General features: G+C 39.8%; 1 protein-coding gene across 2 annotated transcripts; it reads right to left on the reverse strand.

The window, feature by feature from the left end:
* Positions 1-4505: 4505 nt before the first annotated feature.
* On the reverse strand, positions 4506-26813 carry NTS (neurotensin). 2 transcript variants are annotated; one of them, XM_074983997.1, is made up of 5 exons: positions 26564-26813; positions 26208-26287; positions 22405-22466; positions 8926-9150; positions 4506-6756 (listed from the first exon to the last, which is right to left on the reverse strand). In XM_074983997.1, exons 2-5 carry the CDS (start codon positions 26275-26277, stop codon positions 6616-6618), a joined length of 498 nt encoding a protein of 165 aa, XP_074840098.1. In that variant the 5' UTR covers positions 26278-26287; positions 26564-26813; the 3' UTR covers positions 4506-6615. The 2 variants fall into 2 exon arrangements, with proteins under 2 accessions (XP_074840098.1, XP_074840097.1); XM_074983996.1 differs by lacking the exon at positions 26564-26813 and having other exon boundaries at positions 26208-26437.
* Between the last annotated feature and the right edge of the window lie 205 nt (positions 26814-27018).

Raw genomic sequence — 27018 nt, forward strand, 5'->3', positions numbered from 1 at the left:
AAAAATGATTCTACAACTCTGGCTTGGTCTACACTGGATCTCACAGTTGACTGCAGATTTGGAATTCTAGTTAAGGCAATTGCATAGCTAGAATCGACACACTGTCCACACTGAAGGAGGTCAATGGGAGCATTTCTCCCATCAAGCTCCCTTACTCCTCACTAGAGTAGGAGCACAGGCAGTCAAATGTGGACCTCAGAGAGATCAATTTCATGCATCTTTACCGGACATACAAAACTGAACTCCAAACGTTTGAACCTGACCAGATCAATCTTCCCACAAGTGTAGACAAGTGTTCAGCAGGATTCAGCACATTCAGCAGCAAGCAGAGTGAAGCTGAGTGTGAGTTTGTGAAATGTTTTGATGCTGTGGCCTGAAGGATGGTAAAGGTTAAGAATCACTGAACTCAGTAAATTAACAGAGCACAGGAAATAAAATAATTCTATAAATTTGTGAGAAAAACACTTCAAATCAACACAGTTCTTAAAAAGTTTCCATGGCAATGGTTATTTGGAGTGTCACGATTCTAGGACAGCTGTGGTTTAGATCTTTTTTCTTGGTTTAGCCTAGTCCAATCATTTTCAGACAGGATATCTGAGCTATAGCCCCTCTGTGCTTACCAGCCTTGTTAAACCAAGCATACTGACTGTATTCTGCTTCTGCAATCTTTTTTCTCCAGGAGCTGTGATAGCAGATTAAAGAAACTCATAAACAGCTCCATCAACAGTAACCGTTTTTATTAACTCACACAAAGGTACATAACAATGGAAGACAAGGCTTCAAACAGAGGCCTATAGGTCCATTTCATCTAATGTAATCTTTCCTTGCAAGGTTTCACTGACACATTGTGAGCTGATCCTCGCAACCTGTTCACTGCCCTTCTTTCCTAGGCCCAGAAACCTTTAATGGTTTAGTATCCCCTTTGATCTAGGCTTAGTGCAGGGAAAAATAAATCTAGCTAGCCTGGTTGGAGCCAAGCAAGGATATTTCCCAATTAAAGGCTTCCCCATTGTTCCCTTAAGGAAACTTATATCTGTCATTGTTTCATTTCCTGTTTGCTTCACCTCTTAACAGCCTCGATTGATTTAATTCTATGCAGTTAAGCAGCATAATAAGAAACAGGTAAACTGAGGTCATGTTTTATATATAGGGTTATATATATGTATATATACACACTACACATAACTCTTTCATTCACTTTTGGCAATTGTATTCCCTCGTTTTGCAGTGTTTTTAACAGTGATGTGGAGACTTTGGAGAAGAATAGAAATTCACCAGGAAACTGAATTTGGGGGGAAAAATGCTATAATATTGTTGGATCAATGCTTTTTGAATATTAAAGGTGGCATCCTTAGAAATCAGACATCAGTGACAATTTCTGTGACAAGGGATAAGAAAACAATGGTGTTTTATGCATCATGTCATTCTTAATATTTTAGAGGTAAAGTTTCCATAAATAATTTTGGATGTGAACTTCTCAAAAAGCTGAATACTCCCTTCCATTTGGGTGTGTCTACACAGGCACAAATCTTCGAAGTGGCCACATTTCAAAGATTACTAATGAGATGCTGAATTGAATATTAGTAATCTTTGAATCATCAGTAATCTTTGAAATATGGCTATTTCGAAGATTTGTGCCTGTGTAGACACAGCCTTTGTGTATGTGTACACATGGAGATATTTAAATTGCCCCATAAAATCTCTTTTGTTTCCCTCTCCCCTTGCCATTCTGAACAGAAGAAAAGTCATAGCACAACAAGCTCTTTATGAAAAAGAACAACCCACAAGGATAGTCTTCAATGAGTGGTGCAGCAAGCAGCCCTAAATAGGTTGTTGCAAAGAAGTTGTGTCACTGTGAGATATGGCTATATGGGTGACTACCACATTTCAGAACGTTTCTTTTAACTGTTTGATTTTTAGAAAGAATAACATACAGGGCTGTGCACTGAAACACAAAAAGCGATGCCCAACAAAGTTACTATAACCCATTAATAGATTGTTTAGATAAAATAAATTTATCCAGAAATCACCTTTCATCAAAAGTCCCTTATCAAACTGCCTATGATGTTTTGTACACTTGTGTCGTCCTGTGAAAAAGGTCATTTTTGATAGCACTTATTCTTGATGTATCATTGATTATTCACTGGTGAGCCAGCCTCTTGCTCCATTACCATGTGTTAACACAGTAAAAATACTTCTTTTGTATACATTTTAAAATAATAGCCAATATATCATGCCAATGATGGCAAAACTGCTATTTTCACCAAGGTTTGCTTATAGCACTTTTCATGTGCAGAGATCATGAGGTTTGGGGAGCCCTAGAGTATAATTACTAATGCTATATTTTAGATTTGCAAAATGATAAATATTCTGTTTAACTAAATTCTGTACCAAAAATACCTGAGAAGAATGGGTATCTTGCCATGGGGCCATCTTAAAAGTTTGAGGAGAAAATACATATAAAATATGTGAATAATCTATTACTTTAAAAATCAGTTGATAAAGCTAAAAATAGTTTTTAAGTTTCTTTTTGAGAGAGAGAAGGTGGGTGAGAAAATATCTTTGATAAACCAACATCTTTAAAGCTCCATGGAGCTATTCTTCAGGACCTGGAAAAAAAAATCCTGGTGGGTCTTAAACACTTGTCTATTTCACTGACAATAACTGGTCCACTTAAAGATATTACCTCACCCACTTCGTCTGTCTGCCATCCTAGAACCATAATGGCTACAACTTCATTGAAAACCATGTGTTATTTTGACATTTTTATTTTTCACTTCAGAACTGCATTTTCCTCTGAAAATTCCTTTAATTTCATTTTTAATTTTTTAAAAATATAAATGTTCAAAATAAAAATGAACATACAACTGGAAGCAAATATAAAAAAACCTTTTTGAGCGGAAAAATATTTAAATAATTTACTTTTCAGCTCAGCCTAGAACTTTTTAAAATAACCAACAAGCTGAACAATGCGTTATGCATGCAGCTGCAAGTTTGCAGTGACAGACAGACAAATATACCAGTAACTGCATTATTAAACACAAATAGCTCATCGACTAATAAGCAGTTTTACTAAAGGGCCAAGTCAATAATCTTCACTAATAATTTTCAAAATAATACTTAAGAGTTAAGCCTATTTTTAACTGTGACAGAGAAAAAATTGTCTGAATTAACAAAACTTTCAAATGTCTTGATTACTTGTTCTTAGAATTTACAAATAGCTTAGTGGATTTAAATCACGTGTACTGAAAATATGTGGTTGTTTTTTAAGCCAATTTTTGTTCCACACTGAATTTTTATGCTGAATTTCTTTAAATCTAGAAAGATTGGCTTGTAAACCCAATTGAACTTTCATATCAGTGAATAACATGATTATAATATATTTCCTGAGTTTAGTTTCTTTTCCACTAATGTTTGGAATTTAGTTTGCCTCCATGTCTTTGCTGAGAACAAGAAAATCACTGTCATTTTTCAACAGCGTGGATGTGGCTAGGACAGGATTTTTTCCCTCTCTGTCCTCCAAATCCCTCCCAGTTATGTGAGAATGTTGGCATGGTTTCTTCTCTTTAATTGAAGATACGTGAGGAAAATTGCTGTGCTGGTATCATATGACCCTTTTCTCCTCATTCTCTAGTAATTAAGAAATCAGAAGTCACCAGTTCTTTCCTGTGTTAACTGTAGTGAAGTCCTGACAGAATCCATTCTGCTTTGTTACGTCAGATCAACAGGGAAACCATTTGGAATTACTAATGCCATATTTTAGGTATATAGAACTTGTACATTTGGAGCAGAGAGTGTTCCCTCCCATCTGTTTCCAAACCTTTATAAAAGAGCCTCCTGAACCTTCTTTCCTACCCATTCCCAATCTTAGAATAGTATGAACAAAAAATTAAAAATAGATATCAACTCTCTCCAAGTATTATTGGAAAGCACTAGCCTGAAAGAAAAAATGAGCAGGAGGTAATTGAAATGTTTGTATGTGGAAGGCTACTGGGATACTGAGTCCGTGGAAGACTCCAGGCAAGAATTCCTGGTTATAGCTGCTGGGAGAGCAGACAGACAGACCAGCTTGGGAGTGGGTGAGAAAAGTCCATAAACTGTGTGTGACAACCTGTCCCCCATATTCTCTCTTTTATAAGGTTGTGCATGTTGAACCTCTCTAATCCAGTGCCAAACAAGAGAATTTGCTGGACCACAGGAGGTCAGTATTGTCTAGCAGCATTACCAACACTTCCACTGCTTACTGGACTCTTAGAAGACATTTAGGGGTAAATTACAGCTAAATGACAGCACAGAACACTGAGAGCCAGGACTGGTGGGTGTAAACAAACTTCATGGGACCACGGGAAACTTGGCCACACCCATAAAAGCGGTCATCCGACTAACTAAAAATCATTCCAGGTTACAGATGTTGCCAGATGAGTGAGTGCTGTTCTAGAGAGGTTCAACCTAGAATATATTTTGTATGAACTATACATTGTGAGGCATCTTTAGAAAAATCACAGTCTGCTGAACTTTATTATTCTGGTAAAATGTGTGTCAATATTGAATGAAAAGTTGCAAGATTCTACTGTATAACATTATTATAACATGATCTAAGGTTAACAAAATCAGGCTGAAACTAGTTTTCCAGAAGCAAAGACACACTGGCACCCAGGCTGGAAAGACACCTAGCCTATGAAATTTACTGTGGTATGGGGTAAGAGAAATGCCTTTGCCTTGCATTTTATTAAGTAGCCGTTTTTCTGTGTTTGCTTTCATTTCTTTTGTAACCATACCTTACTTTATGCCTCATCATTTGTAGTCACTGATTTCTATTCTTTCTGTAGTTAATAAAAACTCGCTTTCTTCTTTTATCTTAAACATTATTTAAATCTAACCCTGGATTAAAGGGTGCAGGAATCTCCATACGGATAGCAAAGCTGGTACGTGTCATTTACCAGCATGGTTGCCAACCATCAGTAAATTTACAGATAGTCCATAAAAATCAGCCAAAATTGGACATGTCCATAAAGTCTGTAAAAAAATTTAGGTGTCCATAAATTTCATGCAAGTGCAATAAAATTTCAAAAGCCAGAAATTATTCTATAGCAATTAAATTTCTTCTGTGCTGCTTCAGCCATTTTACTGTGGACCAGCGAAATTTGGACATTTTAATTGCTAACTCAGTGGTTGAGGTTACATAACGTGAATCACATGATCTACGTGATGCTATCTGCATTATCACACCAAGTTAGCATCAGCACATTGGCAACATGACTTACTAAATGAAGGTGAGTTAAATAGCATATTGTTCTTGCGATGTATGAATGATGATTACTTTTCTCTTTTGGCCATTTATGTCGTCCTAATTTAGTATAATAATTATATCCACACAAAACTTTCCCTGTCCATAAATTTTTCACATTTTGTCCACAAATGAAATTTCTGTAGGTTGGTAATCCTGTGTACCAATGATGTAATGAGGGGCATTCTATAAGCCTGCCTTGTACAGAAGTACATTCAGCAGAACAAGGTGCCCATTTCTGGCAGAAAGCCTGGAACTAGAGAGAGACCCCTGGCATTTTTCTGCAGTTGAATCCGTGTGTGGCTAGCTAGTAGAACCCTAGGCCATGTAAGTGGGACCAAGTTACATGTCATGACAAAATCTTGAACTTAGTCATGAATGACTGTGCTAAAGCTTCTCAATACCAAAACTATTTTTGCATAATCCCCAGCTCTGATGGGTATGCTGAGTCAGGGTTCACCTGTAATAGGAATCATTTCTTCAATTTAGGATTTTTCCCTTGACTTCATTGGACTGAGATTAGCTCCTTGTTTTACTCTTTAAGTCCGTCTATAGAACATGCATATAGTATGGAGAGAACATAAGTTGTTTAACTGATGGGAGAAACTAAATATATATTGCTTTCTTGCTTCAGGAAGTAATGTACATTTCTCTGAAGTAGATATTACCTTCTGGCCTTGTTCAGCAGGCAGACGTTAATGAAAGCATTTTCTCTTTCATAATATTTTTTTTAATTTAATTAATTTATTAAAGCATGGTCCTTCACTGGTCTATGAAGTATCAGCTAGATAGTCACCATAATAAGGTTACTTAAAAGACAAGATATGAAATTGCAACTTAATAGTCAATGTATGATATGTCCTAGTTTACTTAGACTTAAACCTTGATGTTTGTCACTAGTCAATTTAGAAAACACTGTGCCAGTTGTGATTACCATATTACACAACATTTAGCAGTCTGGATTGGGTTTGAGGTGTCTGAGACATTATGATAATTGCTGGTGTTTATGGACTCCTGTTATACCTTTTGGCATAAAAATGTGTTTTATAACACAGAAGAAGGCCTTATTATAGCAAGCATGTTGAAATCTCAGTTGTGTACAATACGTCATGCTTAGAAACTAGATTTATTTGTAAATGTATTGGTCCAGTTAATCTCAAGTAGGAAAAATCACATTCAAGAAACAACAATTGCAAAAAAGACAGTTATGTTATTATCGTGATGATTTGTCATAATATATTTCTCACACAAATATGATTTTAGATTTAAATAAGATAACCATAAAGCACAGTTACTTAAACTAAATATACATGGCTGTCTTTGCTGCATCAGTAATATGAACTTCTCTTGAGTATGTATGGTCTTCTGGCTTTGTTAACATGTAGTTGCCGTTTCAGGATATAAGGAGTTTTTCTCTTCATTATGTCTTGATTTGAATCCTCTTCATTAAAAACATCCTGCTGAAGTAACTGTAAAACATGAGAAGAGACACTGTGAAATTGCTGTATTTATTTAGACTGAAGGTAAAGAAAAATATATTTGTTTTGTTATTTTTGTAAAGCTATATTCTCTTTGGCTATGTCTACACTAGCCCCAGAACTTCAAAAGGGTATGATAATGAACCTAACTGAAAGATGCTAATGAAGCATGCCATGAATATGCAGTGCCTCATTAGCATAATGGCAGCTGCGGCACTTTGAAAGCGCCACTTTCGATCGCGTGTGGCTCGTCTACCTGGGGTCCTTTTTAAAAGGACCCTGCACACTTCGAAATCCCCTTATTCCTACAAAGTGATTTAGTTCATTCTTATTATTGCACCTTTTAATGGTAAGACTCAATTCAACTGGCTGACAGAGGGTCATTAAATTAAAGCCATTGTAGTACTCTTAACATGGTTGCTTTGGGTAGGGTTTAAATTCTCTCACGGTATTTCCCAGAATCCCAGGACTTGGGGCTTCAAGCTCATGGGAGAGGCTGCTTCAGCCCCTGAGGTGTGCCAAGCCTCCTGCAGGTTTGAAAATATGTATTGGAACTCTGCTGTGGATGGCTGTGGTTGAATTAAAACCCTGGTTTGGGGCTCTAAAATCTGTTCATCACTTAACAAATGGGTCCTGATCTAAAATCTGTTGCAGTCCATAGAAAGACTCCAAGTGAGTTCAATGGGTGTTGGGACAGAGATTAAGTTAATAATCACAGGAAGGTGTATACTCTATTATTCATTGTCTGCAGTGGAGCCTTTTCTCAAATTTCCTCAATCCCTTCTTCCTTCAGTTGCCTTCCCCCTCTATTAAACTCTCTCTGCATGCCTTTACCTCACATCTAAACTGCACCAGAACCATAATTACTTTATTTCTGGCCCATATGAAGCTTGTGTGCCCCAATTTCTGCTACATGTACTTGCATCTCCATGTTAAAAGACACCTCAGTATTGTGGTGACAGCAGCTACACTGCCATTCTAAATGAAATGATTAAAAGGATTATGAGGCAGTTCTTAGCCGCAAAGGTGCTTTCTGATACTGATCTGAGCAAAATCCTCAGCTGTACTCACCATGGGCTTGTCTGCACTACCGCCCTCCTTCGAAGGGAGGGTGGTAAGTAGGGTGTTGGGAGTTTATTAATAAAGTGCTGTGCTGTATATGCAGAACTTCTTTAAGCAAATTCCCCCCCTCCCATTGGCAATTTCGAAGTTTTAAACTTCAAAAATTTTGAGGAGTAAAGGGACTTCGAAGTTGCCCCGGCACTTCAAAGTACTGGCAGGTGAGCTGCGGCTAGACACAAGCTGGCACTTCGAAGTTTAAAACTTCTAAGTCGCCATGGGGCGGAATTTGCTTAATGAAGTTCTGCATATGCAGCACAGCAATTTATTAATAAACTCCCAACACCCTACTTACCATTCTCACTTCAAAGGAGGGTGGTAGTGTAGACACAGTCCATGAGGTTGGCACAGCTGAAGAGTGTGTACTTACTGGAGAAAGAGAGACCACAAAATGGCTCTAAACCACCTCTTTTTGCACTTCTCTTCCTTGGCCTCTGGGTACCAAAAGATGCACTAAAGTAGCACAGAGCAATGCTGGCATGGAAACCCCCTGCTTCACCATATTCCCAAGGGTAACCATGGTGGCTTTATCTACATGCTGTAGTGACATAAGCAGTGTAAATTGGCAACCATGACTTGAGGCCAGTGATGCTATGCACATACTCAAGACCATCTCATGCTTCTAGTCACACCTGGGTACATCCAGACTACCTCCATTGTAGTTGAACAGAGTTTAGTTTTCTGTTCTGTCATGACTCTGCTTAGTTCTCAGAGGTATAGCAACAATGTATGGAGAAATGACTGAGTTAATATTTTACACTGATACAGTCAAAGCACCTTGAAGTTCTTCAAAAATGCTGCATATAAAAGAGAGTTTAAATGAAACCACCTAAAGATGGAGAACATCAACAAGCTGGACAACCAACAATGGAAGAAGTGCCAAACAATAGAGGTGGGGGACACTCTGGTCAAAGATACTAAGGTTCTGATGGGGTCACAAGGAGCAGACAGGAGTTAGGTTTTTAAGTCACTCTTGAAATATAAACACAGGACCAAAGTGGAGTCTTTCAAATGGCATGCGTTAGTGGCAGGTTGTCTTACCTCCCAGTGCTGAAAGGCTCTGCTGTGGCAGACTTTTTGGAGCTGGTATATTGTCAGCATTGCTTCCAAGCTGGAGCCATCTAAAGCAGCACGAAACTGTCCTCTCGGAAGGAGGTCATCTTCCTCTGACTCCACCGGTTCCTCTGCTTGATTGTTTATGTTGTTTATAAGACTGCACACATTTAGCAGGGTCATCTTCCAGTAAGGTAGTTTCGCTCTGTTAATCTGAACGATACAAATCAGGCACTACATGAAATACTGTCTTCCCTTTAGCAACTTCTGTGTGATACTGCCTTTCAATGGGAACAATATATTTTGTTTAGGGCCACAATGGGCAACCTAGGCTACTAAGTGGGCTGCATGAGAGGACCTCCTTCATCTCATTGGGCCTTAAGATTGTTGTGATCGATAGGGTCCCCAGGCTAGGGTGGGCTTGTTAACTGCACTTGCACAACTAGAATTTGCAGTGTGTGTCAGTTGACCCATAACAGTGCTTTGACTGGATGCAGAGGAAGCCCTCGGCTCTCCCAGTCAATGTTGTGTGCAATGAGCACAGACCTCACTTCACATGCCCTTGCTTTATGTGCATATCACGTTAGTAACACCAGTTGGCAGAAAAAAAATTATGCAGCTGAAAACCAGCAGAATCTGGTGACCCTGCCCATAGACCACACATAGAACCCCAAAGCACACATAGGACCCTGATAGGCTACATGCATCCCATGGGCCATCAGTTGCCCACCTCTGGTTTCGGGCTTTTGTTTTGTTTTGTCTATCAAAATTTGAGGCAATAATTATAAAATGTTGTAATTAGAACAACTCATGTATTAAGCTTTCAGATTCTGACCCTCCAGCACCTTGCATTTAATGCATTCATATACAGTGTGATAGAAATAGCCATCAGCTCAGAATGGTAACATTTAACCCCAATCTACCCAGGTATCAATGGCTTTACAAGTTCCAGGGAGAGGAGAATCAGGTTTGTTGTTTGAAGTCCTGGTGCAGACACCTCAGCCTAAGCAGTAAGCATATGACTCAAGCTCCATCCTTCTCAGCATGAGGATCCTCTTCCCCAAACAGCAGAACAGAAAGAGGTACCTATCTACTCCTTCAGGGAGTGTTTTCTCTCTAGAAACAGGTGTCTGAGGTAGCAGATCCCTGCAGCTGACAAGCTCTACCTTGAATGCTGTGGCCCCTTTCACAGTCTTCTGCAAGAAGCTATCATGGAGCAATAATCTGCAGAGCACAGCAGAGCTCAGAGTACCAGAATGGAGTTTCAGGTTAAGCTGATGTGTAAATGCAATGTGATTAAGCAAATGAAGATTAATTACCCAGTAACTGGTTCTTTATGGCTGGTGGGGTGAGTTTATGACTAAAAACATGAAGGGAAATAATGAAGAAATGGAAGATGCAAAGTGTTCTCTCAATGGGCTGGGTGTGTTTGCCTGAAACTCCTCACACTTGTGCTGCTAGCAGGTCTTGCTACTAATGAGAAGGGATTGTGTGGGTTCTGCTGGCTCACTGAGGCAGGCAACTTGTTAACCCACCTTTATGGACAAGAGTGAGAGTGACTCTCATGTTGATGAGCATCTAGAGTATGGCCTCAGGAATAGAACTAAGTTGAGTCTTCCTGTTGATAAAACCAATGCCCAGGAGGAAAGCTACTTTGATTCCTATATATGGTATGGACATTCTTTGAAGGGCAAGTTGAGAAAGGTGCCTGCCCACTTTATTTTGCCATCTGAACATATTCCCACACAATTGAATTTTATTGCAAAACGGTGATTAGCCCTAACGGTCCCCTGTAAATATCTGTGCCACCTGTTACCATAATTAAGAGATAGACATGAATGCCAATGGTCATGTAAACCTCTTACAAAGGTATTAAAAGTTTAACTCTTTGCCAGACAACATGTGGACGGCTCAGCTTTGGGGCCCTAGAAGGGGTGAGGTGTTGTGCAGAAGCAGCTAAGCTGTGTCTAGCCTTCCCCACAGAGTCCTCAGCACTGCTCAGACCATGCCATGTGGGGCTCTGGCAGCTATTTAAAGGGCCTTGGGCTCCTACTGCTGCTGCAGTAGTGGTGATGGCAGCCTGGAGCCCTGGTCCATTTTAATTTGCTGTGTCCCTTGGCATCTGCCTCCTTCAGTCTTCCTTTTGGTGACCCTTATAAAGAGAGAAAATGCTAAATTCTGAGTACATATATTAAGAGATGAATATCCAAAGTCAGCAGAAGCACAAGTCATGTGTGAGCAGATATCTAATGGTGGTAGGCGAAGGCACGGGCAAGCAAACAGAGTGGGGTGCAGTTGCAAGGCAGGAAGAATGAAGAGATCCAGCACAAAAGAGGAGAGTTCAAGATGACTGGACCTGGGGAGAGTGCTGGAGATCAGGAAAATTGAAAGGAAGGTGAGTATATTGTAGTGGACAGGGAGAAGACTACACATTAGGGAAGAGAAGGGGGCTTGTCATGGGAGAGAGAAGTTTGAAATTCTTCTAAGTCTTATATGCTCATCTTCAGTTTCACAGTGCAATCTGCTGAATAAAGGTTAGCAGTGGATAAACGAGCTGTAAAACTAGATGAACTGCACCAAGAGTTCAGTTATGTAAGAGCCATCAAACCTAATAGGATTCATTATATGGGAACTGTTCATCCTGGTCAAGCTAAATCTACAGACAAAGACTCTGTATGCACTTAACCATTCTCAGTGCTCCGATAACTTAAATCATTTATTTCCAGTCAGCACTTCCCCTCTGTTTTCCTAATAGCCGGAGCTGGGTGGAGAAAAGTAATTCTGCTTCCTGAAGGATCTTGACATTTGGGTGAACCTCAACTCAGAATACAATTTCTTCCTGAAAAGGAATGGAGCCCTGACTTCTGTGGGCAGTTAGGACAGTAAGTTGTGGCCCCTGAAGCCCTGGGGCCCCTGAACTGCAGAAGAGTGTCAAGCTTGAGAGGCAGAGCTCTCAAGGTTTCTTGCCACAGCTCTCCTTCTACATACCAGGTGGGCTGACAATGATCCAAAGGCTTGGAATGCCAGGCTGATGAGGTGCCTTAAGCCCTCTGACTGGAGTTTTCATGGTTTCAAGGCTCTGAGCTCCTTGCAAGCCTACAAAACTGAGGTGGCTGTTGGAACGTGATCAACAGCTGTTTGCCTCTATAAAGTGTTTCAGTTTTGATGGAATCCTCAAAGCGTATTGTTGGGATTTTTCTACCAGCTTTCATTTTGGTTTGGAAAAAAAATTAAATGAAGGTACCGTCTATCCTTGTTTTCACTTAGTGCTTCACTCTTCCATGATGTTTTCCACTCTCTGGATTCCCCATCTGTTTTTCACTTCTCTAAAATTCTGTTTCCCCTCCCACACAGAAAGACATTTCCTTTAAACAGGAGTTAAGAACATAAAAATTCCAGGTAGAAGAAAGCATAGGGCAAGCAGTATCTCCTTTTTCAGTGAGCACATAGTTCCAGCAAAAGAAAATTGAATTATTGTCTGCATATTTTTTAGGAAATTGCCGTCGGACCCTAGTCTTTCCTCATCTATATGTGCATTGTTATGTGGGCATAATTTATCCATTTGTTAGACAAGCTGCACTTTCCAAACAGCTTTGGTTTCACTATTCGGAAATGTATATTTTGTTTTGTAGGTAAAATGGAAACATGTCCAAAGTCCTGCTCAGCAGCCAGAAATTTTCAGTGGCAGATTTAAGGGTGACAGTCCTGAAACAAAAAAGTTTCAAAAATCAAATGGAGAGCGAAATCTCTGAGCTGCAATTTATTTGCAAATTTGACTCCATTAACCATGGATTAAACAGAGACTGGGAGTGGCTTGCAGCTTAAAAAGGCAGTTTCTCTGCTCTGAGTGCTAATAGCTCCCCATTAGACTCTGACAAAGGCTCACAGCCCCCTGTCTGATTTGACTTGTTTTTTACTCTTTTGATAAGTACTGTTGATACTGGGCCATTTCCACCTTGCTGAATAGACCTTGTCAGCTCTGGCCCTCCCCCTTTACCGGGACCCCACTCTTTACATAGCCCTCTGAAACCAACTCCCCACTCATGTATCTGATGAAGCGGGTCTTTGCCCATGAAAGCTTATGCTCCAAAATATCTGTTAGCCTATAATGTGCCACAAGACTTCTTGTTATTCTCGAAGCTACAGACTAACACGGCTACCTCTCTGATACTGTGTTTTGTTTGGTTTACTTAGGACTCATCCGGTCTTCCATCCAGGTAAATAATTAGAATTTTGAATTATTTGGATGGATGTGACAGATTTATAATGAAGTTAACCTCTTCATGGAATGCGTGACATCATTAGCAGGAGATGGATTTAAAAAGTGTTTATTTCAATTTCAAAACTCCCTCTGGTTAACTTTAAATTATTTGTGCCATAAAAAGGACAGATTTTTTTTTCCACACAAAAGATGAATCTTTCCATGCCTTTGCACTAAGGATGTTTCAGCATGTGGATGAAGATTCAGTGGTTTCTGTGTAGTGCACAGTATCCTTTGGGTTTGAAGTTGTTGACACACCAAAGAAATTACTTTTTGGAAGAAATTGGTGATATAAGCAAGTAGTAACCCCCACTGAGTTAAATTTAGTACAGTTCTTACTAGCTAAGTCAGGAGAAGAGTCTTATTTGGTTAATGTGTATTTATTGTTCTTTGTAGCATTGTTTGCAAGATACACCTACAATAAATTGAAACAATGGATCCGATTCTATTTATGCCATGCTTATATCAGTGTAACTCCATTAACTTCTGGCTAATTTCTTCTGATTTGCACCAATGTCACATCAGAATGTTGCCTTATGCCTTTAAGAATTGGCTGACTAGGTCAACTATCTGGAAAGGGGTGTGTATGTAAGGGATATTTATAGAGGACTATGACCTGGTTAGAGCACCAAACCAGGACTTAATGGACCAGTGTTTTATTTCAATCTCTGCCACTGGTTTGCTGGGAGCATGAGCAACTAACGTCACCTCACATCACCTCTCAATAACACCGTTCCCCATTTATTAAAAACGGGACAAAGGTGCTGATTTCTTTTCTTAAGAGCTTTGAGATCTACCCCCCAACCAAAAAAAAAAGCACTAAGTCTGAGTTAGATATTATTATATAACTTTCTGATGCTTAGAAAATTCTCCTGATCAAGTGAAGAAGAGGATTGTTACTCCACTGTAACAGAAGGCATTGAGTATGTCTCTATTTATAAGCTGTGTGAACTCTCTAGTGGTATGGTAAAGCATAACCTCAGACACCTGGAGCCCAAGCATCCTGGATAACATTCAATTAGTGGCATATTTCTGCACAGTTCTAGACTCTCAGTCACACAGGTGAGTACAAACACTTAAACTACAGCTTGGAAAACAGCCATGAAAGGAGATCAAAGCACCACAGTCTCACAGGATACAGTTAATATATTGAAGGTTAGTTCAAAAAGGAGTCTGGTAGTAATTTGTTAAAACAATGGAGGTTGTTTGTTGTATGAATCTGGCATTGAGATTTATTGGTGCTGAAGAATTCATACAGTGAATTTGATATATGGTTTTTCATTGATGGCTCTTCTTATGAAATATAGTATTAAAAGTTTTTAGTCTCACAAATATAGTTGACCTTTTCTCTTTTCTTTTGATGTATTTCTAAAAGTTTGTGTCCCAGTTAATAATAGAGCTACCCAATACTGATGCTTTCTAGGTTATAATAACTTTTGATTTTTTAGATCCAGAACGTAACCAGCGTTTTAGAAACTTCCCACAAACCAGAATATATTTTTTTAAAAAATCAATATTGAATTTATATGGTGTTTCTGAAATGAGATTTGCTCCCTGTGACCTGTCTGTTGCTAACTGAAATGGACATTCTTGTTAGTTTCACAGCTGCTATTCAAATGGCAGCCATGAAACTGTCAAGAATATCCATTTTAGTTAGATGCTGCCAGGGCTCCCTGAAGTTCTGAGACAGACTCACAATACAAACTGACAGCCTAGGGAATTCAGAGCTTCCAAACACCTGGGTCAGCTGACACCAGGACTGCCCACTGAGAAGTTGGGTAGCACAGGGACACAACTGGCTTGAGAGTCTGGAAGCTGTGCATGCCAGGGAAGTCTGCATAGCAGGACTAGTTTGGACCCTGAAAGCCTGTCCCAGGATTTCCAGGCACCACAGGAGGGAATCTGAAAGTCCTGAGAGCTCCCAATTTCTTAGATTCTCTCCAGTGGAGCCAGGAGCTAGATCTTTGAAGTCTTCCAGGGTCCCTGCTGTGGAGTTGGGAGCCAAATCTGGCTAGAACCTAGCCTGGGTTAGAACCAGGGTTCCCACATTTTTCAGGCTTCCTATTCCATGTCAGAAAGTCTGTCAACCTTGGCACGGGTTCATTGAAACCCTGACTGAGATGCTACGAATTTATCAAACCCAAATCACTTTTGCAAAACATTTCAGGTTCACCAAATTAGCATTTTCTCAACCAAACTCTGTGACATTACAAAATTTCCAAACAACTCCAATTTTTTACCAAAAAGGAAGAATAGGGTGGCATGTAAATGACCCCAATCAGTGAACAGCAATAAGGGGCTGCACTGCATATGCTTCATCTCAATAGCATAATTCTTGCCATGCAAACTTTGAAGTTGCTAACTTCAATGCGCCAGCAAGCAGTGTAGCCACGGGCATTTGGAAGTACCCGTGTAATTTTGAAGTTCTCTTACTCCCAAAATGTTTTAGAATTCTTAAAATTGTCATTATTATTAGTATTGATGTTCCTTTTCTATTGCTATGCAGACAAACTGAGTTTTCTACCAACTGATGCATTTTTCAAAGGAGCATTGCTGTTCTTGCACAGATGGGTAGCAGTTACCCAGGTTGGAGATCATGAATGTAAGGGTAATTGTGGCTGGGGCTGTTTCTGATAGGAGGGAACTCTGCATAGGGAACTCTGAACTATGTCATCTGGCCCAGCACAAACAGTATTGGTCAGATTTTACACTCACACATGTTGGGTATTACTTTTGTGTAATCATATAGCAATGAGACATTGAAAAGGACCAAAGATGCTGGCAAGTTTAACAGTCTTAAGTGCAGGTGCTAAAAACCAGGGAATATTTAGGGAGGACTGTTCTTCAAAGTGACTCAGTGTTCTACCAGCATAATTTCAGTTCTGCCTTAGGAAGCGTTTCATCACCCAGGTGCCAGGTTTAGTTAGTGACTGAGAAAGCTGGGCATCAGTGCTGTTTGATTTATAGAAAAATGATGTACAGCAAGATGATATCTGCAAACTGATGACACTTCTGGCTGTGTTGCCAGGCTTCAGGCTCTTCTACGTCTCCAAATATCTGAATAAATGTTGAGTAAAAAGCGAGACTTGTGAGATTGCATAGGTGGGAATCCTAAAGTTGGAGGAACTATTGTACAGAAAAGATCTAATCATTTCAAGGAACTTCCTTTTTCCCCAGGAGCTTCTGGGTCCATCAGGGATGTGACAAACATATTTGATTATAAATAGAATGGAATGTTACAGAAAGTCCAGCAGAATAAGTAATGAGTATGGATGTGCTTCCTTTTCTGTGTCCAGGAATAAGTCATCTACCAGGTTGCCATACCCTGACCTGAAACTTGACTAAGAGAGACCCAGCACATAGATGGCATTGAAGTTTACATAGAAAAGGAAGGAATAGATGTGGGCCAGTAGTTTGTGAAGTCAGTATCATCTAGTGCAGACTGTGGCATGCTCTATGGTGATTTATAGATTCCACTAGTCAAAGAAGAGTCCTTCCCTCTCTAACTATTGAGGAAAGATACATCTTAGAATCACAGTCAGCAGTATATGCATGAGTTACAAACCAGTTTAAATAATCTGAGTACATGGTCAGAACACACGTGTGGAAAATATCTTATGGATGTAAAAGGAATGTCAAACAGTATTGATATAGCTGGCAAACTGTTTTTCTACACTTGTAAATTCTGACTTGGCTAAAACAGGTTTGATTTTTTTTCTCCTAGACATGAAGGCCAAACTCTGCCATGAAGCCTCTAGAGGTTCCATGCCAGTCCCAAGCCTAGATGAAGAAGGAAGGTTGGTCAGATGAGTGACAATGCACTGACTGTGAAACACAATACAAATGAAATCTGATGCCAATATGACTAATGATAAAAGATGCCAGCTTGGATGTTGCCTGGATAAACAAGATCCATGACACCAATCGAGCAATAACAGTTGGGTTGATAAGTTAGCTATCAAAAGAAAATTACAACAAACACACATGCTATCAACTGGAACTTGGAATGTTGGAACACTGCGGACAACTAGAAAATTAGAGCTGCTTTGGAAGGAGATGGAGAGATACTGATGCAATATACTTAGACTGGTGGAGATGCATTGGATGGCATTGGGGGAGATGTGCAATTGCAAAGTCATTAGGTCAGGGAATGAAATGAAGCATGAGGCAGGAGTTGGATTCCTTCTTAGAAAAAGAGCTAAAGGAACATTATTAGGATACAAACCAGTGAGTGCAAGAATGATGGTAGTGAGATTTGAAGCAAAACCATGCAACATCTTGGTCAGCCAGCTGTATGCACCCACATCAGACAGTACAGAGGAAGAGACTGAGCTATTCTTTAAAGACTTGACAAAGACACTGGAGGAGATACCAAACAGAGATGTTTTGATCATCGGAGGAGATTGGAAAGTGAAGGTCAGAACAGATTAAGAAGGTTGGGAGAGAGTCATGGGAAGGTTTGGATACAGAGAAAGAAATGAATGAGGTGAGAAACTACTAGAGTTTGCTATGGAGCATGAGATGGTGATCTGCAACGCGAGATTCCAACAAAAAGACTGTAGGAAGTGAACAAGGCAATTGAGCGACGGGAAGTCCAAGAACATGATAGATATAATTTTGATAAGAAAAAGATGGGTAACATCAGTACACCAGTACCAAACTTTCCAAGGAGTGTATATAAACTCGGACCACAGTCCAGTATTTGCAAACATCAAGATAAAACTTAAGAGAAAGTGTAAGACAGTTTAAAAAGAGAAGAGACATGGTGAAGCTAGGCAAGGAAGAAATAGTGACTGTGTACAGAGCAGCGCTTGAAGAGAAGATTAGGAATGCAGCCACAGAGAAAGACCCAGAGAAGAGACTTGAAGTGATAGCCACAGAGGTAGAACAGGCAATTGAGCAGACTGTTTCAGAAGACGAGAAAATCAATAAGAAGTGGATTATGCAGGAGACACTGAAGTTGGTCCAAGAGAAGAGAACATTAAAGAGCAGAAGGGATGTTTCCGAGAGGGCAGACAGCAATATAGGGTGAAATGCAATGAAGCAAGGAAAGCAGCCAGACAGGATAAGGCAAAATGGTTAGAGGAGCAGTGTGAAGGTATAGAGAGGTATTACAGCAAATGTAAGACCAGGGAGGTGTATAAAATAATTAGGAATATTAATAAGAAGTGTCAGCTGAAGCAGGTGGTGATCAAAGGTGAGAATGAAGGGGAGCTCATGAACGAGGAGAATATTGCGCAGCGATGGACGAGGTATAGCACTGATCTACACAAAGCACAGTTGGACCTGAGTGTCTCAGAGACATTGATCAAAGAACTGAAAGAGATAACTCTACTGAGCACTGAGAGAGAGACTGATATTTTGCAGGAGGAAGTAGAAAGAGCAGTGAAATGACTAAAGAATGAGAGCTCTGGAAATGATAAGATCACAGGAGAGATGATCAAATATGGAGAAGAAAGTATGATTCCGGAAACACACTATGTAATATAGTATGAAAAGAAGAGAAGGCACCTAAGGAATGGACAAGATTCCTTAAGAAAGTGCACTGGAGTGCAAGAACTACAAAATGATTGCCCTAACAAGTCATCTAAGCAAGGTGATGATGATGATACTGATGGAGAGATTAAGATAGCAGATAGAAGAATACCTAGAGGATGAAAAAGTGGGGTTCAGGAAAGATAGAAGTACCATATAGCAGAGGTTGGCACTAAGATTGATAGTGATGAAATCTCAACATAAAAACAAGAACATCTACACTCTGTCAGTTTTCAGAAGGCATTTGAGAGTATAGATTAGAAAGTGACTTGGGCAGTGTTGGAGTCCTACAGAGCGGATAGCAGGCTGACACAGTTGTTAAAGGATATCAATGGCAATGCGGAGGCAGCAGTGAGGATGTGGGGGGAGTTGAGAAGTTGGTTTAGAATGAGTAGAGGTATGAGACAAGGAGATCCTATATTGCTGAATATCTTCATCATGCATCTTGTGAGAGCAAAGGACAAGATGAAGGAAGAGGTAGAAGGGATATCTATGCACAGGAAAAGAATTAACAACTTGAGGTTCCCAGATGATATAGTTATCATTGCGGAAGATGAGGAGAAGCCAGCGAGAATAGTGCAGGTGCTAAACAAGGAAGGGAAGTGGTACAGAGAGATTATGAACATCGATAAAACAAAAATAATGGTATTGGGAGATAAGGAAATGGGAAGAAAGATCAATGTAGATGGGATTGAACTAGAGAATGTAGAGAAGTTCACATATCTGTGGATCAACATAACATATGATCTAAACTGTAAGAAGGAAATAGCGACTAGAATAGCAAAAGCAAGAGCGAGTTTGAAGGTGATGGATAAGATCTGGAAAAGTAAAGCAATTAGCTAGGAACGAAGATGAGTATCTTGAAAATTATCAGAGAGGTAGCTGTGTTAGTCTCTAGCTTCAAGAACAACAAGAAGTCTCGTGGCACCTGATAGACTAACAGATATTTTGGAGCATAAGCTTTCGTGGGCAAAGACCCGCTTCATCAGATGTCTTTGCCCATGAAAGCTTATGCTCCAAAATATCTGTTAATCTATAAGGTGCCACAAGACTTCTTGTTTATCTTGAAAAGTGTGTATTCAGCAGCGTGTTGTACAGCTATGAGACATAGGTGATAATGAAAGATTTGAAGAGAAGAATATTGGCATTTGAAAGGAGTTACAGAAAGATCCTGAAAATAGGATGGATGCAGAAGGTCACCAATGAGGAATTATATATGAAGATACAGCCAAAAGAGAACCTACTGCAGAAGGTTGTACAATGCAAGTTGCAGCTATTCGGGCATATTTGCAGAATGAACGATGAATGAAAAATCAAGACTGTGGTATTTGGCATAATGGATGCTTGGAATAGGACAGGCAGCCCCACAGAGAACTGATAGATGATACAGGATATTGGAGCAGAAATAGTCTACAGAAAATAAGCTGCTCCACAATGGACAGAGAAAGATGGAAGGAAATAGGGAGGCATCAGACACCAATGGGTGCTGAGCCCAGGGTTGTTGTTGATGATGATGGTGATGATGATGATGATCAAGGCCAGCAAGATGATTACGGATTGGTTGATTAGACTGGCAAATCCATATCATAGACAATTAGTGGGAAATAGCAGTAGTTGTTCTTCATTGGAAATAGATACGTGATGGCAGGCAACAGGCATCAGTTCAGGAAGGTCTCATCAAGAACTGCATCTTGCATCCCAAAATATGCCCCCATTCTTTTATACATTTAAAATAATCAATTAAGTTTTGATCTGATGAAGGCTGTGTACCAGTACAAAATTCACAATAAAGGAATTTATCATCTGTATAATTGGTGAAGTAGTGAGGACTCATTGCTGGAGTAGGGCTATCTCATACAAACTACAAGATACTTTTGTGAGACTTCACTATATCTTATCGCTGTAGCTGCACTAGCATTCCTCTTTTGAAAGATGCATGCAAATGATGGAAATCAAAAATGCAAATGAGGCACTGATCCTGAAACACAATAGGAAGAAGGATTCTTTCAAAGATGAGGTTTATTTTCGAAAGAACCCCATCTACACTGATTTCTTTCTTTGGAAAGAAGCGTTTTTGAAAGGATACCATGCAAACAAGGTACCAGATATGTAAATCAGTGCCTCATTTGCATTTTCAAATTCCTTCATTTGCATGCCTCTTTTGAAAGAGGAGTGCAAGTGTAGACCCAGTTTATTTGAATGTCAATAGAACATACACAGTACGTGACGGAGCCTGAGACTGACAAGTCTGTCACCACAACTGAAGTCAGGGTTGTTCCCATTACAAGTCCATTTGTTAAGGCAGATACATTTATTATTAGGTCATTTGAACTGTTTTTATGAATTATGAAGAATTCTGGTCCAAGGGAGGTCTAAACAGCAAGTTACCTCACCCAACACTACACATAATAAAAACCAATGTTGATTCAATTTTGGCACATTCTTAATCAGCCACCACAGAACTGTTTTAGTGTTTGCTGTGTGTCAGGTCCAGGGGCAGCAAGTCATGCAGTCTGGACTCCATTGATGTCAATAACAAACCCCCCCACGGACTTCATAGATGCTGAGACTTCACCAACAGAATGTTAGCCCTCCTGGATTCAGAGAAAGAATCCTTTTGACAGAATCCTACCCTTAACTTGGTCCCATGAAAAAGAACCCGTGCTACTCTTTTCCCTACTTTCAGAGATTTTCTTGTACAAACAGAAGTCAACAAACCGGCTTGTTTGATATTTGGGCTCTGTTACCTTACTAACGTGGAACACAGAAATCTATGAATTACTATATTGGGTCAAACCAGATATCCATCTAATCAATTTTCCTGTTTGCACTGGCACCTGATAGCGGCATTATCAGAAAATAAAGGGGGAGAAATGAGGTGAGCGAATGTAAAATAACAGCCTGATGGGGAATTTTCCTCTTTAACCCATCAATTGCTCATTGGTTTCTGGAATTCATGTTATGTGAAAATTTTCTCCAGTTTTTCCACTAAACTGCAAAATGTTTTGATGAATCTTGTGAAAAGGAGTAAAGCATCCTTTTTTAAAGCCTGTGCTATTTTAAATGAATAAATACATTTTTATCATGAAAAAATTTCCCATTTCATTACACTTTTAGCTGCTGCCAGTCTATTCTGGTTCTGATGTGCTTTTTTGAAATCAGTGAGTTCTGTGCATTTGGAAAATACATCTAAGGCTGGTTCTTTGGTGACTCAGGTGGGAAACTATTTACTGGATATTTTTGTGACTATTTTCAGGTGTTCTCTATGATCCAAAATCAGCATCTGTGGGTAAATTTTTGTCTTCTGAATATGTTAATTTTATACATACATAGAAAAAGTACAACAGAATCTTACTTATTCAAGATCAAATCAGACATCCTATTGGACAAACATTTTCCACTGATAAATTTCCATTTCCACCCAAAATACAACCTGTAGAGTTTAATGAAGGTAACAGTATTACAAGTGAGAAACACTTCAGTTTTTCTGTCACATCAACACCTTTAATCTGCCTTTGAACTAGAAGAAATTTTTTCACTAAACTAATGTCTTGCACTGAACTTTTATGTCTAGACTGTAGGTTATTACTTTGTGCAAAAGACTTCCATGCTTGTAATGAGAATTCATGTGCTCCCAACGAGTCAGCTAAAGGGTAAAAAAAAGGAATTACCTTTGATGTATACATATTGGTCAATAAATCTGCTTCTAACGCTTTCATTTCCTCTTCGGAATCTGGGAATAAATCAGAAGCACATGTGTACTATTTCATCACAAATCAGAGTCATTTGATTTCAGCACATAGGATTTAGGCGTATCTCATAAAGAACTCTTAGATTTAAATTATAATGGATAGCGGGAAGGTGAGTATCTTGCTCTCTTAGAGTGTGATCCAGACTGCATAAGTACAACACAGGTTACTGATGCATCTATAGCCAGTCACTCACCATCATTCTGGGGCCTGATCCAAAGCCACTGCATTCAGTGGTAAGTTTCCCATTGACCTCAATGCTCTCCGAGTCAGGTTTATAATCGATAGTCATTTCAGTAAATGAAAATGTCACTCAATCTTCTCATTAAATGTCAATATGATTTATTTATCATCTGAGAAAGCTTGTTTGTTACCTTTGAAAACTTTAGAAGCTGTTTGTAATTCTTTATCTTAAAAAGGACATCTCTTCACACTAAAGTGTTAAGGAGAAGCATTAATAGTAAATTTCAGACACATACACACTGTTAAAAAAGTCTATAAACCTAACTCCAACCAATCTGAAACCAAGGATGTCAGGAAAATTTATACCAGTATACCTGAGATGAGAGTTTTGCTGAGTAAATATAATTACTATTAATGCTTGTCCTTTACACTTTAGAGTGAAGTGGAATCTGTTGGCCAGTTCCATCTATTTTTGAGATCAACTGAGTAAAAGTGCAATAGAACAGTTAGGTTTAACTTGGCAGCCCTATGAATATTGGAAATAAGACTCAGAGGGTCTCCTGGATCTTCCAGTCCAGTCTGCTGCTACTACAAGCAAGCCCGGGATATATTCCCATACATAAAATAATCAAGCTTCTATTAAAACTAGTTAGGCTCTTTGTCCCCACTATTCCTATTGTGAAGTTGTTCCAGAACCTCATTCCGCTGGTTAGAAACCTTCTGTTGCCTAGTATTCTGGTGATGACATTGTCCTTTAGCTTAAATAACTTTTCTCCTGCCATCACATTTTCATTCTGATGTATTTATAGAGTGTGATCATATCCCAGCCTACATTTTTCAAGGTTAAACATACCAAAGTTTTTTAGTGTCCTCTTGAAAGAAAGGTTATTCATTTGTAATAACAACAATAGTAGCCTTTCTCTGCAACGGTCATCAATATAGCATCTAAGTACCTATGGAAAGTCCTGTTAACAGGACTCTGTCCTAAGGGGTTTACTCTAAAAAATCGAGACTAAAAGTAGAGTATGTAGAATGGCCATGATAGATGGAATGCTGCACAGAATATGTAGGCGCTAAGAAATGTTTTGAATGAAGAGAGCAAAGAGGTTTGGTATTCATTAGCGGGGAGGCTGTTCTAGGTGGCATGGGTGGGAGGCAGAGAAGCAAGGATTTAGGACTCAGTGAAGGCAAAAGAGGCTTGGACAGACAGGCACAGGGCAATGGAAGTGGTGCAAGAAGAAGAGTGCTGGGATGCAAAGGGGAGAGAATTACACAGAGCTCTCGAGACAGAGTTTGTTTGTATCACACTACATATTGTTGAAGAGGGAAATGTACGCACCTTCTCTTATGGTTCAGACATTAATAGAAGTAGAACAACAAGAAGTCCTGTGGCACCTTATAGACTAACAGCTATTTTGGAGGATAAGCTTTCCTGGGCAAAGACCTGCTTTGTCAGATGCATGCTTCAAAATATCTGGTAGTCTATAACGTGCCACAGGACATGTTGTTTTTGAAGATAGAAACTGTTACCTCTCTGATTATTAACAGAACTGAAATTCTGTGCTTTTTTCACATATATTTAAAAGCTTACCTGCTGCCTATCCCTTCAGCACAAACCATATTTTCAAAAGAAATTGAAATACATGTTCTGTGCCTCAGCTAAGAACAGCATAATGTTGTTCACTCCGAGTTAATCTGTCTGTCCCAGCTACACGTTTTTTAAACAAAAATGAATAATTCAAATTACGGTATGTTCTGTTTTCTTCAATATGGACCCAGTCCAATAGCTATTGAAATCAAAGGGAGACTTTCCATTGACTTTACTAGGCATTGGATCACATGCTGATCCAATGGATCTGATCATTGGATCTGATCCTGCATTACTGACGCTACCAGTCACTTTTTTTTTTTTGGTATTGCTTTTTAAAATCTATGGATGAAATGTGTGATACAAAAAACTAAGAATGATCATTACTTTCATTGCTTTAGTATTCTGGAAAACATAAACTGAATCTGCTGCAAACAAGTCAATAGCAAAACTCCCTTCTCTTGAACAGGGGCAGTATCAGATCCAAAGATCTGTTGTGTGTTCAGTTTTGCTTGCACTTCTCACACTGTCAAATACTAACATCAAGTTTTCTCCTCATTCTCTTCAAAACATTTTTGTGAGTATTCCTTTCACATCTTGTTAGGGAATAAATTTATGTTCTACAGCAATGCTCACATGCTACCTGATAGCCTGACATAAACATTTACAGGTGAGACATTTTAATGTAAAAGGCACATCTTGGTGCTCCGGAATATTCTACAAAATAAGATTCATGGAGTAGAAATGTGAGGATTATAATTTCCATCTCATTTTTTCCTAACATTTCATAGAATTATTGGAAGGCCTTGAGGTCATCTTATCTGCTCTTGGCCTCCACTTCTAGCTACATGTGTCATAGAGCTGGAAAGGACCTCAGAAGGTTATCAAGTCCAGTTACCCCTGCCTTTTTGGGAGGACCAAGTGCCATCCCCTTTTTCAATCTGTTTGCCCCAGATCCCTAAATGGCCCCCTCAAGGATTGAGCTCACAACGCCAGGTCTAACAAGCTAATGCTCAAACCACTGAACTCACTGTCCTCCCACACCCTGAAGTCTGAATTTTGACACCCCAAAGTCTGTATTTTCAAATCTACTCTGCTGCATATGCTTGTGTGTTATAAAAGCCATAACCTAGCATTTCACAATTTTATGTATAAACTTAGCTATGTCATTTTCCCAAAGAAAGCTATACAACACAAACATTAAAAATCACCATTATTCTATGGCTGTTTTAAGCAATTACACTTGGAGCAGAAAATCACTGGCATTAAACTTCCTGTGGTGTGATTCGTTTTTTCACTGATGCAAACCTGCTGCTTTCCTCTCCCTTACTAACTTAGTAAGGCTTCTTCTAACACTCCAGCTTCTGAGTTTGCATCTTTGATGGAGATGAAATGTATTCTAAGTACACATATAATAATTTTGGCTAGGATCTGTCAAAGCTCCCTATGAGCTGAAGAAAAGATACAGCCTAGGATATTAGAGAGAAAAACAAAATACTCCATAGATCACAAATGCCTTCAACATTAGTTACAAAGTGAACGACCACATCCCGTTTTGTTTCTCAAGGGCTATCCTGTAACTTTTTAAAACATCTACTACGGATTTTATGATAGAGCAAGTGACTGTGAAAGGAGGAACTCATGGGAATGGCAGAAAAACTGTCTTTCAAGACATTATCAGGGATGGGAGCCCTGTGTGTGTTTGCGCATATTTGGTCTAGAGTTAATTCACTTTCTTTCTTTTGATCTGATGAGAAGGGCTAGCATACATGTTAACTCTTACCACCAGAAAATGACTAAAGAGATGTAGAAATCGTAAGAAAAAAAAACAAAAAAAATTCCACTCCACTGGATTTAAATGCCTATCAGAGCCCCCCCCCCCCCATCTCCCCCACACACGCACCAATTCACTGCTTGGGCAGCAATCCCAAAGAGGTGGCAAAACCCAGCCTACCTGAGCACAGGCTCCACGAGGTGAAAGCCAGCAGGATCACGCACATTAGCTGGATTCTCATGCCTGCCATCTTCAGCCCTCTAGAAAGTAAAGTCCATCAATACTAAGAAGAAGAGATGAGAGAGACAGACACAGACACAGAGAGAAAGAGAGAGGTGGTCCGGCTGCTTCTTTCCCTCGCTGCTTGGAGCGGACCTGTGAGTGACTGAACCACGAAGGGAGCCCTGGTCCATTCCCTAAGTATATAAGCAGTTGGGTGATGTCACAAAAGGAGAGCGATTGACTCTTAATGAATTACCCTCCCCTCCTCCTCCTCCTCCTCCCCCGCCCGAGGGAAACTGACGCGCCTCGCTTACTCGCGCTGAGCCTCTCTTGGGGTGCACAGCGCTGGGTTCCGAAAGCCCACCGCTGCGCGGAGCTAGCCGGAGCGTGGAGCGCGCCTGTTCGCCCCCGCTCCCACGCCTCGAGAGCCAGGACAGTACGTAGCGCCTCCTGGGGAATAAGGGGGAGGGAAGTGTCTCAGAAAGAGCCGTCACCGGGCCGGGAGAGACCCCGTGCAACGCTCTGGGGAATGGGAGCGTGGTTAAAAGGGGCCGACGCTTTACAGCACAGTGTCCCAGAGACAGCACACCCCAGGCGACTGCCTTATGCGTGGCCGAATTTTACTAACTGCTAAACGAAACTAGGAGTGGCCACAAAACTTCTATGAGTTATATGGAACCGCTGGTTTGTGCCCCCTTCCCCCCGATTGGTTTTCAAATATATCGTTGGTATAGTTTTAGCTTTTCACTTAGGACGCACAAAATTGCTG

The sequence above is a fragment of the Carettochelys insculpta genome, chromosome 1 (assembly GCF_033958435.1).
Source record: "Carettochelys insculpta isolate YL-2023 chromosome 1, ASM3395843v1, whole genome shotgun sequence".
Taxonomy (NCBI): domain Eukaryota; kingdom Metazoa; phylum Chordata; order Testudines; family Carettochelyidae; genus Carettochelys; species Carettochelys insculpta.